Source organism: Cheilinus undulatus, linkage group 1, assembly GCF_018320785.1.
Source record: "Cheilinus undulatus linkage group 1, ASM1832078v1, whole genome shotgun sequence".
Taxonomy (NCBI): Eukaryota; Metazoa; Chordata; class Actinopteri; order Labriformes; family Labridae; genus Cheilinus; species Cheilinus undulatus.
Window position 1 is genome coordinate 44,429,832 of NC_054865.1, and position 17,924 is coordinate 44,447,755.

Consider the following 17,924-nt stretch of genomic DNA (forward strand, 5'->3'; position numbering starts at 1 on the left):
CATTAGAAATTTCCGGTTTAGCGTTACCTTTCGTGTATCTTTAGGTAACTTGACAAAAACATCAGCTTCTTACTGTTTACTTCCTGTGTCAAAGGGCAAATTCGTTCAGTGAGGTTTCACTGGCTATAAGTTCCTTTTTCTCATCCAAATAGAAATGTATTAGAACTAAATTACTTATAATTAAGTAAAACATTAATTTCAAATATGTCGTCCGATAAACTCATAGGACCTGCTTTACCCCCGATGTTCAGAAATGAGGAGAGCGATGGAGACTCTGACGATGGAGAATGTAAGTAAGATAAATTATATTCCATTAAGAGTCTTTCTGCCACCCTATCTAAAAAGATTATAGTTAACCATAGACAACATATGAAATATGTTTTCCCTGTTGTTTTCTTTGTGTCACCTTTTGTTAGTCGTTGGCCCTGCTTTGCCTCCCGGCTATAAACGAGGAGGACCTTCCAGCTCATCGGATGAGGAGGGGAAGGTGTCGGTCAAAAGAGCAAAAACACACCACACTACCTCAGAAGGGTAGGTTCAACAGTAAACAGTGAGTTGTTTTTATATCTTTGACAACAAGCATGAAGGTAGCATTTTGATTTGGAGCAGGTTGAAGAAAACAAATTCACAAGAAGAAGATGATGGTTTCTTCGGACCAGCACTGCCACCAGGATTTAAGAAACAACTTAGCTCACCAGAAAGGTGAACAGATTAATTTTACAGAAATTTAAAGGTTAATTATGCAAACCATAACCTTATAGTGTTCCTCTAGGCCACCAGTGCTGGGACCCGCTTTACCTCCTGGGTTTCGCAGAGCAGCATATGATGATGATGATGATGATAATGGTCAAGATGGAGAGGATATCCAGGGGCCAGCCCTTCCACCAGGCTACAGGGCTGAGTCCTCCAGCAGCGAAGGAGAGGATGAAGATGTTATTGGGCCCATGCCATCTAAAGGACCTGTGCAAGACTCTGTGGCACTGGATTTTGAGCGCAGAGCACAAAGGATGAAGGACAAGCTGAAAGGAGATGTGAGTCATATTTTTAAAAAGCTGAGTTCTCATGAGTTTGATCTGCACAGTTCCAAGTTAATTGATTACTGGGGTGCAGATGGCCTAGCGGTTAGGTTGTGACCCATGCATGTGGAGGTCCTGGGTTCAAGTCCAGCCTGTGGCCCCTTTCCTGCTTGTCTCTACCCAACTCTCTCATCCCTGTTTCAGACTCTGTCCACCATCCTGCTCTCTAAAATAAAGGCATAAAAAGCCCCAAATATATCTTTTAAAAAGTGATTACTGGTTGAATTTTCAATAGGAAAAATAACAATGAAAGGCCTTTAATTAGTCAAAGCAGACTGAATTGCTCCATTCCTCTCTGGCATCTTTTCATTGTCTTCTTCTGCTTTTTGATTTCTTCTATGTGTAATATTTCTGTTTGTTCAGGACGCCCCTGAAGTGCTAGCTAGAGAATCATGGATGACAGAACTCCCTCCTGAACTGCAGCACATTGGCTTGGGTGCTCGAACCTTCAAGAAGAGATCAGGTCCAGAGAACAAAGATCGCTCCATTTGGACAGATACACCAGCAGACAGGGAGCGCAAAGCTAGGGTAGATATACAACTTCTCTTTTCACTTATCAATTAAATGTTTTTTAATCAAATCTAAGTATTTTTGAATGTATATCGTTGTATATTTGGTTTTTAATCTGTAGGAACGCCTTGAACGAAAGGAAAAGGGTCAACCGGAACAGGCTGAAGACGACAAACCAAAACTCTCCAAGAAAGACTTGGACATGGCTGAAAAAGTTTCTAAATATAATGTAAGATGAGTTACCTTATTTTATTTGTTTCCTAAATGCCCATGCAGATGAGGTTATAATTATTCGCCCCCACAGGAAAATTTCAGTTTTCCCCAAGTATTTCCTAAATGCTGTTAAACAAAGCAAGGAATTGTTAACACAGCTTTTCCAAAAATCCTAGTTTTATTTTGGATGATAACATTATTTTAATTTGCACACAGAAATTAAAATGTATCACAAAACTACCAGGGTTGAAATTTTTAGACTTTTTTTTGGAAATTGTAGTCTCAGAGAAGACGATCTTAGAGCCCTGCACAGGAATGGAAGGAATCATGAAGAAAGAAGGATATGTGAAGATTCTGAAAGAAAACCTCAAGCAGTCAGGAGTAAAACTGGGTCTGGGTTGTCGCTTTGTCTTCCAACACGACAGCTACCCATAACATAACTCACTCCTGATGAAGAACTACCTTAACATTAATACGTGACCAGAAAAAAGCCCTGACTTGAATCCCATTGAAAATCTGTGGGGTAAACTGAAGACCAAGGTCCATGCCAGAAGACCATCAAATCTGTAGGAGCTTGAGAGATTGGCCAAAGAAGAATGGGTTGGGATTCCTCAGGAGAGGAGTCTGAGACTTGTTGAAAACTACAACAAATGACTGCAGGCTATTATCCAGCAAAAAGGAGGTACAACTTACCATTAGCATCAAGGGGCTAATTATTTAGACCCTGGTAGTGTTTTTTTGTTTGTTTGTTTTTTTGGTGAAATGATTTTTTTTCCGCTTGCAAAGTACCGTGAACATCCAAAATAAACCTAGAATGTTTGGAAAAGCTGTGTTAAAAAAAGACCTTTCTCTGCTTAACAGCCCTTTATCATACATAAAACAACAGAAATTTTCCTAGCGGAGCTAATAATTTTGTCCTTTTCTGTGTATATAATTCATTGAAGACCTGATACAGATTATTGAAGTGTCCTCTTTTAACTCACACCAACTTCCTATTGTCAGGAGTCTAAACGCGCTGAGTCTCTGATGAGTATGCACTCCAAAACAATGAAGGAAAAAGCAAAAGAGAAGGCTGACAAACCAGTGGAAAGGAGGCCATTTGACAGGGATAACGACCTGCAAGTGAATCGCTTTGATGATGCACAGAAGCAGCGCCTGATTAAGAAATCTCAGGAACTAAACACACGTTTCTCCCACAGCAAGGATCGAATGTTTTTGTGAGAAACTGTTCATACATTAACAGCCTGATGGAACAGGAAACTAATGTAATATCTTCTTGTGGAGGGAATTATTAAAAGTTGTTTATCTTGGTGTCTTTTGAGTCATAGAATATCAGATGTTAAATTCAGTTGGGTTATGCTCTTTCACTTTGACTGAATTTATTTCATGTCTTGGTTATCAAGTGTGTAGGGATTATTCAGTGTTTGATAATGTTCAAACATATACAAATTAACATTACCATTCACTATACATAACAAAGCCACTATATGAACCTTTACAGAGGATAAGTAGTTTTGGAAAAATAATAATTATGGTATGTGTGCTTAAAGAATATAGAAATGTGAATTCTGACTTACTGGCTTTAGTGCTGCATTAGATCATCTCCCTTTAATGTTACAATTTTTGATAAAGATTTCACAGGCCTGTAAAATTTAGACTGTTCTTTTTCATTTAGCCCCATTATTTTTTGAATTTGACTCACAATGAGTAATTAAAATGCTTTTTTGTACAGATGTCTGCAAAGTGTATGTTTATACAGTCTCCACCTCTTTGTCTTACGTAAATTGTGTGATAACTTTTACAATTTCTTTACGTAGATTAAACCTATATATTTCAACCTTCACATGTGTACTTCTTTTCCACGTGCCTTATCACAGTGATACTCAACGTGTTGCTATTGATCCACATGTTGACTCTTTGGTGTCGACTTGTGGCTCTTTTAAGTCTTGCTTGGAGAAATGATTCCCCAGAGAACCTTAAAAAAGGAAAGTTGTGACCTCAAAACTGATCCTTTGCAAGTCAGTTTTCTTTCCTGTACATTTCGGTCAGATGCAAGGAAGAGCATGCAGGATATATGTAACTGATTCTTGAGAAAAGGGACAAATATGTTCTGAACTTGACTTTTTTTGTCAATATCTTGATTTTTGTCAACTCTGCCAGACATACTAATATGTTTGTAATTTTTATTTAATTAGCAAAAGATGAATGTCAAAATTCAGTTATCTTATATAGGTATTCAGAAATTATATCTGGTAATTGCTTTTTTTTTCATTTATTTATTTTTTTGTAATATCTTCTCTGCTGAATTTTAGCATTTTCTAACTTATATACTTTCTTAGTATCAACCATATTAAATAGATATTTGATAAAATTACGTATTATTGCATAAAGATTAACTGGTATATTATCAAATAAGCGGAATAAAATGAGAGGAAATGCATATTTTGTAAAATGAAGTCATCATCTGATTCTGTTGACGAGTATCTGACAGACTTAGCAATGGGGATAAAAAGTGATGGCTTAAGCTAAGTTTTTATCCCGAAAAATTATCTTAATTGCCTATTTAAAGGGTTTTTAAAGGATTTTTAGACAGCTTGGCTCCGTGGTTTAGCAGGGTTGAGTGTCTTTCGAGAATCAACCATAGATTTTGGACTATCGGAGATTCCGTACTGTATGTTTCCATTACGCATGCGTGTAGCAGTCGCATTGTAAGCTATCCGAATTTTTAATTCTAAAAAATGTCAGAGAAAGGAGAAGTGGATTTAACTGGCGCTAAACAGAACACGGGCGTGTGGCTCGTAAAGGTGAGCGCAGATGTCTTTTATGCAAATTCCTCGTCAGTGAACGATTTAACAGTTTAGAAAAAAATAAATATAGCCAGGGCTAACGCTATTGTGGCTTAGCTTCTGAAGCTACAATGAGACTGTTCGACGAAGCTCACGATGGCTAAGCTCACTTGCTAGCTGCTATCCAAAGCACCCTAAGTTTTGATTGTCAGTACTACTTGTCATGGTTATTTTTAGGTGAAGTGAAACGTTGTATATTAGTCAGGTGGAACTATATTGACAGCACCACCAAAACGTGGAAAGGTAACATCATTGAAAGCTTTAAGCAGATAGAGTCTAAAAATAGATGCACTTTTGATAAATTTTAGTCTAGAAATCAAATAGAGCCTGCCTTTAGTCATAAAACAACACAGCTGCTAAATAACCGGTATGAATTTACATTTTCTTGTGCATTCGACGCTTTGTTTTCGTGGATATTTGCAATATTATTAGTTACAGAAGTTTGTTTTTAGAGCTTTAAATAGCCAGGGGGGGGGGGAAGTAACTTATTACATTTATTCAAATGACTGTGTTTGAGTATTATTTTGAGGTACTTGTACTTTTTTAGTACATTTTGTAATCAGTAGTTTTGGTCTACTAATGCAGGTTTTAACCATAGTAGCTGTACTTTTACTTGAGTACAATCCTCTTGATCTTTTTACACCTCTGTTGATGACACAATAGCAAAGAGCGAGAGAATGAGTTTGTAGATGTTTCTAAAAAAATTTTTTTTTTCTTCTTCATTATGGGGTACTGAGTTTAGATTAATGAGAATTACAATGTTTTTTGGACTGTAGCACCAGGCTGCAACATAACAGAACTTAAAAAGTGAAGGGGTCTTAATACTTTCTGAGGGCACTGTAAAGAGAGAATGATTCCACATTAAAACTTACAACAGCTGTTTTAATTAACTTTATTATAAAGTTTCCTTGAACTACCTGGTTAGAGATCCATATTCTCACGTTGTTATTGTCACTAAGGGAAGATTATATTTTACTGTCCTTGTAAGCAGTCATCATGACAACATAAAACACTACCCAAGAAGTGTGGCATAAATATCAGTTTGACAGATAGTAACAAGACGGGCTGAACAGTTTTAAAAATATCCAAATGCGACTATTTTGACTAATTCAGAATTAATTGCTGGATTTTGGGGAGTGATCATTTTAATGTCATTCTCATTTTTAATAAGAAAAATGTATACAACATTATGGAAAGTAGAATTTTTGCAACCCATTCTCAAAAATTGATACTTGAATGCTTGCATGATGTGTAGAGCTTAACACTTCTGCTGCAAAACTGCATTTAACTGATTTTTGATGCACATTTCAGGTTAAGGAAATAATGCAGTGTCTGCAGTTCGAAAAATGCTGTTAGCCGTATTAGAATGTAATCTAAATTGATTAGTTGCCCAGCCATAGTATTTATTCAGTACTTACTGTATGAGAAACTTTTTTTCTTTTACTTGAGTAAGTTTATAGTCCTGTATTTTTACTTAAGTAAATTTTAACCAATTTACTGACTTTTACTTGAGTGCAATAGTCCAGTACTCTTTCACCTCTGGTTACAGTCTAGTCTTTACAGTGTATTTAAATTCTGCTCCAGATTGATGTTAGAACTTCTCACCTGGGAATGAATAATTCCACACTCAAAAAGGATAACTCCTTTAATGAATATCAGTACCTGAAGAATCTTTTTGAAGGTAAAAAAGCATCCTTCATATCCTTGTTCCTTTCTGCAGGTGCCCAAATATCTTTCTCAGCAATGGGCAAAAGCATCAGGAAGAGGAGAGGTCGGGAAACTCCGCATCTGCAAGTATGTGAAGCATTGGAGATTTTGTTACTAATATGTATTGCTGTGCAAAGGAAAAGTGCAAAAAAAAATCCCATGATATTTAAGTATGAGCTTTTTTGGTTGAAATAGACAAGTTATGAAGGCAGTGTTTGTTGTGGTTTATATGCATTTTAAATGAATTGTAATGAATTAAACAGTATTGCCCTTTCCAATCCATGCATCCTGACTTATCACTTTTGTCTCCAAGGAAAGGAAACCTTGGGAAAGCAGAGGTATGTTATGAAATTAATTTCACTCAGTATCTTTGAATCTCATTATCACATTTTGGTCAAAAGCAGGGGTAAATAGCTATAGTGAGAGTGAAAATAGCCTGAGTTTGGTCAAATGCATGCATTCATTCATCAGTTTAACATCCATTTACAAACATCTAATCTGAAAGGCCAGATAGAATTTTTCTCATATCCATTGCATGGGAGCTTTGCACGATGGAGCTGCCTGATGAAAGACGTGAAATCTGGCCAATGTGCCAGCTCTGTGAGTTTATGAAACATCAGCCATCAACCAATCTAATTCATGTTATAACACTATACTGAGAACAGGGTAACAGCAGTTTTGTCAAAAGGAAGCAAAGTTTTTGTTTAGCTTATTTGTGGCTGGTATTCTTTTTGTAGGTGTCATTCACTTTGAATGAGGAACTGACAGCGATTGAAGGCATAGAAGATAAGACGGTGTCTGCACCTCGTGAGCACCCATTCACCATGCAGTCAGTCGGCGGTCAGACGCTCGCCGTCTTCACCGAAAGTTCATCGGGTGAGTTTTATATTCCATTCGTCAGGAAAAACGGGCTTAAATGCCCCTTCTATAAGACAAGATTCTGCCAAAAATCCATTAACTGTGTTGTTAGTTTTTTGTCATATGAAGTTTAAAACTAAACCCAAAGGTACGTTTTGTGTGATTAGGTGGTGGAGCTGCACATCCTGCTACCCTTTGTACAGTCTGCTGTCTTAATGCAAAGTCTTTCCCTCGCCTGCTTGTCTCTGTGTTGTGAATTTTCACCAGTGTGAGACTGTCCACATTCCTGGCAGAGTACTTGTAAAGGAGATGTACTCCTGTGGGATAAGTGAACACTCACTGGGAAACAGAAGAAGCTGTTCTTTTGAAAATGTCTTCATTCAATCTAATTTGAGTTTCTGTCTCTCTGTGTACAAGACTTAAGCCTCAGTGTTGGATCCTCTGTCAGTTAACTTGTATTTGGTTTGACCTTTCCTGTCTTTGCCAATCACCTCAGTAGATCTGGTGTCTGATCAGGCACAATGGCCCTAATATATTAACATAGAGTAGACTGGAATCAACTCAAATCACTGTTGGGTTTGGAGTTGATTTAATTTGTGCATGTGTTTCTTTGGTTTGGTTCGAATTTTACTACCTTCGTCTGCCCTCTGAATGTACTGTTTTGTCGCTATGGGTGCTAGTGAGCTTATGCTTGTGTTGGTGAAGCATTTGTGTGTGTTTTTTTTAGGGCTGCACAGCTGAAATGTTATCAATAATTAAACATATTTTTTTAATCATTTAAATTTTTAAAAGTGCAATTACTTGACTCAGTGACCCTAAACAGATATGCTGTAGAGTTAACAGATGGATGTAAGGACAATTTCTTGTGAAGTAAGCAGCTACCAAGGAAAAACATTTTCTTTTAAATCAGCAAATTGAGAAGAAATAAAGAAAATGTTAATTATTATAACTGTAAACACTGTAAATTAAAGGATGTTTAACACTTTATTGGTGAAATTGTGAAAATAAGTTTTCCTTTTAAAAAATATATTCAGTTTTGTTCTTTATTTGTGCAGCCCTGATGTGAAAGTGTATTTGTGATCGGCCAGGGTATCTGCTTTTTCGTTGTAAGGGCATGCTTGCTTTGCTCATGCGCACGCGTGTGTACCCGTCAGAGATTTCGCCGAGATGCTCTGTGTGACGATCAACGTTTTGGTGTGCAACTAAACCCTGGGTGTGGCTCTTACTGTTCGATCCCCTCCTCCCATTCCCACTGTATTTTCATCTTTACCATCCCTCCCTCCCTCCCTGTAGGCCAGTCAGAAGAAAGATCTGATGGCAGCAGCTCAGGTTCGGGGGCAGGGGGAGGTCCAGGTGAGTCCAATAGGAATCAGGCATACTGAGTGTCTATTTTTTTGGTGAATGGTTGTTCATAGGGTCACAGTAGTAGCCCTAATACATGCATGACAATACGCATGTATTGATCCCAAGGCAGTAGATGTATTTTCTTCATGAAGACCTCCAGTTTCTACCTGAAGTGTCAGGTATGCTTCCTCTAGCTTTTGAGCACATTTCAAGTGGGCTTCTGCACAGACTGTTCCCTTTGAATCAGTGATAAGAATGAGAGCATGCAGTAATACTCGACAATAAACGTGTGCAGATATCCAGCTAGTCATTGTGATGGTTGTAATACTAGTGAGTTTGGTCATGATTTTGTGTTGATTTATGTGGAGTTAAGTTATGGATCCTACTTCAAGTTTAGATCCCCCAAGTGGTCAAAGCAAATGTAATAAGGAGCTTCAACATGGACCCTTGAATAATATAACATTTTCTTTTTAACTTTAGGAGAAAGCCTGGGCTGAACCAGATTCACTAGCATTGTCAAACTTGGTGGCTCAAGTGTTTTTTTATTTCAAACATCCATTTGTATTATTCTCTATCCCTTCTCTCTGACACGCGCCTCTCCTTCCCTTTGAAAATAATATGTACTAAAGATGCATTTGTATATATGGTCGTAAACTGAGGTTTTCTTTAACTCTTCTTTTATAGATAAAATAGCCTTGGAGGGAGTGGTGGTGCAGAGAGCGGAATGCAGACCTGCTGTTAGTGAAAGCTACATGAGGCTAAAGAGGTGAGATATTGTAATATAGTTAGATGACAAGTTGTGTCGAGAACCTACCCTTGTATTTGATTTACAGTTTATGTATGCATGACTGCAGTCTGTTGTGCTGTCATATCCAGCATAACCCAGCAGTTCATTCTTTGAACTGTATGTGGAAATCCTGATGTTAGTTCTGTCAGTGAATCATGTTAAGTCTTAGTCATGTCAGATGTCCTTGTGATCTTTTTTATGGCAAGCTTGTGTAATTATAAATCCAATCATAAATGTTTTTACATTTTGAATTATTCTAAGGTTCAAATTTATGTACATTTCATCACACAGATGTTTATTTTTTTCCCATCTCAGAGGTTACCTTAAAAATCGGAAGTATTCTACTGAAAGTAAAATGTTTCTTGTCATCTTACAGGCTACAAATCGAAGAGTCCTCAAAGCCAGCCAGGCTGTCAAAACAACTGCAGAGTCCCGTCACAAACAACTACAAACCTGTGGCCAACCACACATACAATGTAAGAAATATAGTCTGTTATAGGAATTCATTTTTCATCTAATCACTCTTTTATTCATGTTCCATCAAAAATGTAAACAGTGCATACCATTGCGATTACTCATACATTTAGAACTGGGTAAGAATTTTGCTGTTTTTTTAAGTGACTAAACATGTTTTTGTTTGCTTTCCACTGAAACAATGTCCGTAAAAAAGTATTCATCCCTTGGATGTTTTACCCTTTTATTGATTTATAAATCAACCATAGTCAATATAATTTAGCTTTTTTTGACAAAAAAGTCCAAAAAACTCTCTTATGTCAGAGTGAAAACCGTTTTCTTCAGGATGTTAATTGAATAAAAATTGGTCCTGCTCCGGAGCAGGGCCAAAGCAAGCCATCCCCGCCTCCAAGTGCGCTGTGGTGCACAACCAGAACTCGAAATTTATGTGCTCATACTGAGGTTTTCACACTGACGAGTAAAAGACAGACCAGGTGCAGCGCAAGGATTATATATTCGTCTGTGCCTACTAATAACAAAAAGTTTAACCATTTCCCCTTGTTAAAAAATAAATTCTAGACTTTTTGAAAATAAGATGCCAGAGATATTATCACTGTAATACTATTAAACTGTTTTTAAATTAATTTTAAAATATGAGATAAATATAGTAGTTATAATAATAATAATATAATGACATTAATAATAATAATCAATGTATCTCAAGTGATTGTTGTATAAAAAGGACATTTAAAAGCAACAAAAGCTAGAGCATCATACAACAACCAAAGTAATGTTAAGGAATGAGAGATAGAAACAAGAATAGAAAATGCATAGAACAAACCACCAACTCAGAAAAGGGGTATTCAAACTCTTGTATGTAAAAGTATGTATTGAGGCCAGACTTGACAGAGGCAACAGAGAGATGTACTGATGGAGGATCTAAGAGGACTCAAGGTTGCATTAGAGCTCAAGAGGTCAGTTATATTGGAAGGGTGCAGTCTATTCAAGGATTTAAACACCAATAACACAAGCGTGAAATAGAACCTAAAGCAAGCCAAGAACCTGTGAAGATAAGCCCATACCAATATGATATCTGACCTTTGTGTTTACTTTCTGCTACAGCTGGAGTATGAGAGGAAAAAGAAAGAGGAGGGCAAGAGAGCCAGAGCTGACAAACAGCAGGTGTTGGACATGTTGTTTTCTGCTTTTGAGAAACATCAGTACTACAACATCAAAGACCTGGTGGACATCACCAAACAGCCTGTGGTAAGACTAGAGGGCAAAATAAGGGCTCTCGTTTCTGACTTAAGTTTGCTTTTAATCACCACGAGTAAAGCTTTTTCTTGATGAACACGTTGTCATTGTAGCCTTGCAGGCACATAAAAATGAGGAAAAAAATATGTTTTTAACCATTTATGGTCTATTTCTCCTCCCAGATTTACTTGAAAGAAATCTTGCGTGATATCGGCATCTACAATGTGAAGGGAACACACAAGAATACCTGGGAGCTCAAGCCAGAATACCGACATTACCAAGGAGAGGAAAAGACTGATGAATAGTTTCCAAACCTTGCCATGCTGGCACATCATCTTTATATGGGTGTAACTCCCAGATCAGGCCTTGGTTGGACCTTGGAGGACTGACCTGATTTCTTTACATCAGATCAAACACTGAATGACAAGGTCAAGCAGAGGTCCAGTTTTACAAATAGAAGTTGTTATATACTGTTGTCATTATGAAGGAAACAAGAAGAATCTGCATTAGGAGACAATATGAGGTTTAATGCTTGTGTGCACCGTTTCTTCCAGATGTGCTCTCTGTAACAGCTCTAGCAGAATCTCAAGGTAAAAGAGAGTATTTGAATTAGGTGTGCCGTTTATAAGAGACAGACTTGGCATTGTTCAAAGCTGAAGATGCACTGTTGTTTTTAGCAGTTTCTAAGGACTAAGAAGTAATTATGGGTTTCATTTTTCAAAGATAAACCTCAGGTAGGTTAGAATCGCTCTCTAAAATAATGTGCTACAGAACTTTTTCCCTGGACATTTTTTGATAATTTCCTTTTTTTGTAAAATGACTCTTGTGTTTTTTTAAAGACCCAACCTAGCAAGTTTCAGAATGACAACTTTTGAAGATTATTTTAGCCTGAACTTGTGTTGACAAAATTCAATCTGTGACATTTTTTCGGAAATTATGCTTCAAGGTTCTTGACATTTTTAACTTTTATTATTTGATGTATGTATAATAAATAAATGTTTTCACTAGAAAAAATAGTTCATATTTGAGTCAAACACATGCCTGAAATTCCAAACATGACATTCATCACAAAGCACCATAGCAGCAAAATCCAGAATCCACCAGCCTGCATCACTCCCCATTTCCTTCTGCTCATGACTGTTCTGAACTCTTCTGAGCATTTTTTGTGGCCTCACTGTTAAATTTAGGTAGTTTAATTCTATGTTCATACCTGGCGAAAAACTTGAATTGTATGTAAACACTGGTACAAATGGTGTTTATTTTTCAGAAAATCTGACATTCATCCATCTTCCTCATTTGCCAGAGCCAGATCATAGGGTACAGGCAAATGACATTGCATTGAACACTTTTTAAGACCTTTTTAAAGACCCTCTTTGTACATTTTAAGACCTATCGCAGCTTTAGTTTCTAATCACTTACAGTAACGAAACAGTTGCATATAGGTTTTGCGGTGATAGTAAGACAATTATGTGATCAAAAGAAGACCCTGGTAATTGGTATTTTTTTGTTGTAGTTTGGAAATTAAGCTTCTTTGAGAATTTTGAGAATAGACAATGAAATAAGAAGAACCAGAAACCTAAAGGCAGCTGAATGAAAGGTCTTATTTTTTATTTAAGAAGCCTAAAAGTTGCTATCCTAAACTCTGGAAGTATCTATTTACAAGCACTACCTTCAAAACTTTAAAATGGAAAGCTTAAAATTAGGTATTAAGAAAACATTTTATAATTGACAATTTCAGGGCACTTGCTATATTATCACTAATTCGGACTCTAAAGCATTGGTGTGTCTGATCATTTTTCCGTTTACAGCTTGACAGCCATATCACATCAATTTAATCATACTCATTTTAAAAAATTAATCTTCATATGTCTGGGAAGAATTCAGGTCAAATCTGGTGGTTTCAAAAAATATCTAGTGATTAAAGGTCACATATTTTACCCCTTTAAGACAAGTTTATATTGGTCTCTTTCTTCCAAGTCGGGAGGGCCAACCAAACCAGGGGGCTGTGCTTTTAAAAGCCTCAATTTTTTTGCTGAATTGATTTATCAACCTTATATTGAGACCCCTGGACACCCCGTTTTTGATCAATTTTTATAAAATTGCTTATGCTACTGATATACATCTTGCATCAGCAACATCACACAAATCTACAGCATCATGACTTATGTGAAAGGCAAAATAACAGACCTGCACATGTTTTTCTCAAGCTCATAACCCTCTCCCTCCTTTGGGTCTATCTTATGTACAATGCAAGAAGAAATATCTGGAGTAAGAGACAAATGCATCCCAAGCAAATTAATAAATGCATGCTTCAGTGGAATGAAGACTTTTTTTAATTCAAGATGACATATCAATTTGACTCACTGCATGCACAGCGTAAGATTTATATTACCTGATACATTACTTTACAAACACTAAAGCAACTGATCTTTATGGTGCAAATTAATGAGGAAAAACTTTTGGCTAAAGAAAGGAAAAGTCCCATCTTCATCAGGTGCTGTGTATGGCTGATCACCTGAAAGAAAATGAAAGACATTAGGGAAGATGCCAAAAAGCCCAGTTTCCCTACAGGGGTAATTCTGTAAAAGATAGTTGTTCCTCAAGCTCTGTAATGCCTTTATGAGCTTCTTGGTTACTATATTAAGTCTAATTGAAAACATTCACCTTCATATGATACTTTGAGCCAATAATTTCATATGTATTCCTCAATTCAATCTGTGCTGCTATGGAGCTTAGCAGTCAGAAAGCGCAAGGATGTTTTCTTTAGCATCTCTATGCAAACCCAAAAGCCAACGAAACCTGCTTCAGGTCTATCAGTGGATGCAACTACAGCCAATGTTACAATTGCTCACCTGTAAAGTGTGGGCTATGAACAAGAGAGTTCATGAGTGTCTGTTGTCACTTGCTGCAACACTCTCGCTCTGGTTTCATCAAGACCGTGGACCTTGATACTGCACAAAAAAGAAAACATTACATTTTATTTTTTACATTTTCAGACTGGCGCAGTTAAGGTGTTAAAGAGTGCATGCATTGTTCTGATTTATCCTCCCTGATTCAATCTGAGACGCCATGGTAAAGAGGCGGGCAGAAAGCGCAGGGACATTTAATATTGCATCTGAAATAGTAAAACCCAGGATATCTCACATCAGAGAGCCCAGGCTGTCAAAGATGCAGTTTCTGTGAGGGCTTAAAGGCTGTAATTACCATGTACACATTAGCACAAGTCTTTCAAAAGAAACCACATTGATACATACATTTCCTCACATGACTCAGAGCACACAGCAGCCTTCAGGTTGGAGCTTCTTCCTCAGGTTATGATACTAGCATGGCAGACTGGTGTGTTTCACCAGTACATTTTATCCCTGTGAGCTTCAGCATTCTGGTGATGCTCAAACACAGCCATCATCCTCCATCTGGCTCACCCTCATGTTCACTGCATGGCACAGGATCTGCTATGATAGAAAGGGAAGGAGAAGAGGGTAATTAACCAGTAGTTTGATTATTTTAATCCCAAAGCATGATCTATTCAATAACACCTATGATGATTGTAATGATACAGCACAGAAATTCTCCTAAAAGGTAGCACATCTAAAAATCCAAGTTATGGAGGACAAAACAATAAAAATGTTTCTAGTATATCTGGCTCACATCATAACAAACAAAAGCTTACATTTTGGCACAAGGCCTTCATCAGAGCATTTCCTATAATAAATCTGAGATGGATTCATTCTAGCAAACCCTCTGATGAGGACCTTATGCAAGCATTTGTTGTGATCCAAATAAACAGTGACATGTTATCGCTTTGACCACCATAACTTGGGCTTTGTGATGCGCTACATTTTTTGGGACTTTTTGAATGATTTTTAGCTAAGGCTAAGCACTCAACTGATTGTCTTTGTTGATGTGAAGTACAACCTGCCCCTCCACCTGACTAGAAAATGGAAGTCTTGTAATGATCTAAGCTCTTGAAAGCTGCAGATAACATGCAAGTTGTTACATTTGCAACAGTATTAGTTACTGAAGTATTAAGTAATTCTTGACTAAAAAAAAGCTACAAAAATGTTCAAATATGCCAATATTTTCTTAACTTCAGGACATTTTTTCCAATGTCTGCAAATTTAAACTTAAATGATAGGCTGACAGTCAACTTGTTTCTCAACTACATAGTTTTCTACTAATCCTGCTTAATATAAACTGCCTTCAAGTTTGGGTACTAAGATAATTTGTCTGAAGGAAATGAGTATTTTTGTGGATTTCACGTGAAATAAACTACAACAAACGTGTGTATCCGTTTATAATGAAAAGTCACACTTGGCTGATGTTTGGGGCTCTGTTTCTGATTTTAATCTCCGTTTCTCTTCAGGTCAGCAAAGCAACAAGCAGAATTATACAAAGCATTCACCTCGTGTATAGTTTAATGTCCTTAAAAAGTAGAACTACAACCCTAAGCCGCTAATGTAAAGCCTGTAAAAATGCAGCAGAAAACGTAACTGCTATATTAGCCCGAAATAATAAAAAGGTGAAGCACATGAAACCTCCCGTATCGTAAAGACAATGTTAACTGGATTTCTTAATCATATGTGCCAACATTGCTAAAGTAGTTGTAACCACACGTGCAAGCTAATATACTGTCCTCCATTTGTAATCAAACAAAGCTGTTCCTCTCTTGAATTTGGTACCCTAATTTTCATTTTTCCTCAGCTTGACTTTCAAAAGCAACACGGGTATTCATTCAACGTTTGCTTTAAACCTTAGCTTCAATGTTAGCTAGCTAGGCGGCATGGTTGCACGAAGGCCCTTCCGGTGTTGAGCAAAATTTGATTAAAATGTGTCCCTCCGGCTATCTAGTTCAGTTATGTTGGATAGATTATTTCGTTAACTTAAAAGCTTTCATGATGCAACTAACGTTTTAGATTTTTTAAACTACGTGTGGCATGAAGACACAAACTGACACCAGCTAATCTGCACGTGTCCACGTCCAAGAAATTTTCAACAATTTCCAAAGTTTCATGAACGGTTTACTGTAACTCATGACAGCGCGAGACGTGATGATACAATACTTACAACTCGGCATGACGATAGAGATATTTGAACAACTGAAGCTGGTCTGTATGTTGCACCGAAGGTGAATACCCATCTCCAAAGACTCTACTGAGAGATCAGCCTGAGAAAAGACCAGTGAAGTGGTATTACAGGGTTAAATACTTGAGATGGGTACAGAATTTTGCGCAGTTCTGCCCCCTTGTGGCTGAAGAAAACTAAATAAATCACCGGCATGCTGTCGCCCTCTGGTGGTGGCCTCAGGTCTCCAGTGCAGTAAACATTGGATTTACACTATATTGACAAAAGAATTCAGCCGGCTGGCCATTACACCAACTGGGACTGTAATTACACTGTACTCAAATACATGTAGTTCATTATGTAGTTGCCCCCTTTTTGCAGCTATAACAGCATCTACTCTTCATGGAAGGCTTTCCACAAGATTTGGAGTGTTTTTTTAATGGGAATTTATGTCCATTCATTCTGTAGAGGTCCTAGGTCAGGCACTGACGTTAGACAAGAAGGCCTTGCTCCCAAGCTCTGTTCCAGTTCATCCTAAAGCTGCTCAATGGGGTTGAGGTCAGGGCTCTGTGTGGGCCAGTCAAGTTCTCACTGAACTCATCAAACATGTCTTAAAATCCCTTGCTTTGTGCACTGAGGCACAGTCGTTCTGAAATAAAATAGAGCTTTCCCCAAACTATTGCCACAGAGGTGGAAGCAACATTGTCCAAAATGTGTTGGTATGCTGGAGCATTAAGATTGGCCTTCACTGGAGATAATGGGCCCAATCCAAACCCTGAAGAACAGCCACATACTATCATCCCTCCTCCACCAAACTTCACAGTTGGTACAATGCACTTAGGCAGGTAACGTTATCCTGGTGTCCACCAAACCTAGACTCAATAATCTCGACAGGGACACAGAGAAGCATGATTTGTCATTCCACCTAACATGTTCCACTGCTACAGCTCAGTGTCATGTGCTTTACACCACTCCATCCAATGCTTGGTATTGGACTTGGTGACATGAGGCATGCATGAAGCTGCTCAGCCATGAAGCCCCCTTTCATGAAGTTCTTGCCGTATACTTTTTGTGTTAACATTAATGCCAGTGGGAGTTCAGAACTCTTCAGCCATGGAATCTGAAGAGTTTTGGGGACTTTTTACATGCCACTTGCCTTAACAGTTGTTGAACCCGCTCTGTTATTTTACATGGTCTTGCACTTAATGGCTGCATTGCTGTTGTTTCCAAATGCTTCAACTGTCTAATTAGATCACTAACGTCTTATTGCAGAGGTGGCGACCATCACAGTGCCATGCTTGAAGCCACTGAGCTCTTCAAAACGATCCATTTTATATCACAAAGGTTTGCAAATGGAGACTGCATGGCTAGTTGCTTGATTTTATACACCTGTGGTAACAGATCTGATTGAAATACCTAAATTCAATAATTAAAAGCTGTGGCCAAATACCGTTGTTTGCATAGTGCACATTTTTTTGTAAAGTATGGCTTCCTCATTAAACCATTTTTTACTCAAGCTATATGTCAGTTTATAACAGTACAAAAAGTAAGTAAATTTGTGTTTGGTAGATTATTTCTTGTTGTAGAAATGCTTCTTGGCAATAAATCTTATACAGTTGGAAAGCCTATTTATTTCCCTTTTGAACAGGGCTGAGCAGCAGAGCTGAGTATGTGGGTTGCAATGAAAAATTTGTCTAATCTTCTCAGCCAATGCCAAACTGATTTTGCTGTTGTTCTTGATTTGTTTTGAGCTTCTTTCACCTCCAGGTGCTGACATATGGGACTTTTCCACTACGGCTTTTGGCCACACCGAAC

At 37.6% G+C, this 17,924-nt stretch overlaps 2 protein-coding genes, 1 long non-coding RNA gene and 2 other non-coding genes across 6 annotated transcripts; 2 read left to right on the plus strand and 3 right to left on the minus strand.

The window, feature by feature from the left end:
* The first annotated feature begins 95 nt into the window (after positions 1-95).
* On the plus strand, positions 96-3,631 carry gpalpp1 (GPALPP motifs containing 1). The gene is made up of 7 exons (XM_041788892.1): positions 96-289; positions 417-531; positions 610-702; positions 773-1,031; positions 1,440-1,604; positions 1,708-1,815; positions 2,802-3,631. The coding sequence occupies exons 1-7, from the start codon at positions 205-207 to the stop codon at positions 3,018-3,020; spliced, it is 1,044 nt and encodes a 347-aa protein (XP_041644826.1). The 5' UTR covers positions 96-204; the 3' UTR covers positions 3,021-3,631.
* Positions 3,632-4,482: 851 nt separating this feature from the next.
* Positions 4,483-12,069, plus strand: gtf2f2a (general transcription factor IIF, polypeptide 2a). Of its 2 annotated transcripts, XM_041792942.1 has the most exons (9): positions 4,483-4,603; positions 6,366-6,439; positions 6,666-6,690; positions 7,090-7,228; positions 8,504-8,563; positions 9,239-9,320; positions 9,718-9,817; positions 10,917-11,060; positions 11,231-12,069. In XM_041792942.1, exons 1-9 carry the CDS (start codon positions 4,538-4,540, stop codon positions 11,351-11,353), a joined length of 813 nt encoding a protein of 270 aa, XP_041648876.1. In that variant the 5' UTR covers positions 4,483-4,537; the 3' UTR covers positions 11,354-12,069. The 2 variants fall into 2 exon arrangements, with proteins under 2 accessions (XP_041648876.1, XP_041648885.1); XM_041792951.1 differs by lacking the exon at positions 8,504-8,563 and having other exon boundaries at positions 4,493-4,603.
* Positions 12,070-13,358: 1,289 nt separating this feature from the next.
* Positions 13,359-16,254, minus strand: LOC121513307. Its single transcript, XR_005992197.1, has 4 exons — positions 16,113-16,254; positions 14,303-14,500; positions 13,901-13,999; positions 13,359-13,563 (listed from the first exon to the last, which is right to left on the minus strand). It is a non-coding gene; the product is annotated as an uncharacterized LOC121513307 (long non-coding RNA).
* LOC121515017 lies at positions 13,743-13,874 on the minus strand. The gene has a single exon (XR_005992346.1). It is a non-coding gene; the product is annotated as a small nucleolar RNA SNORA31 (small nucleolar RNA).
* LOC121515019 lies at positions 14,087-14,222 on the minus strand. The gene has a single exon (XR_005992348.1). It is a non-coding gene; the product is annotated as a small nucleolar RNA SNORA31 (small nucleolar RNA).
* Positions 16,255-17,924: the final 1,670 nt, after the last annotated feature.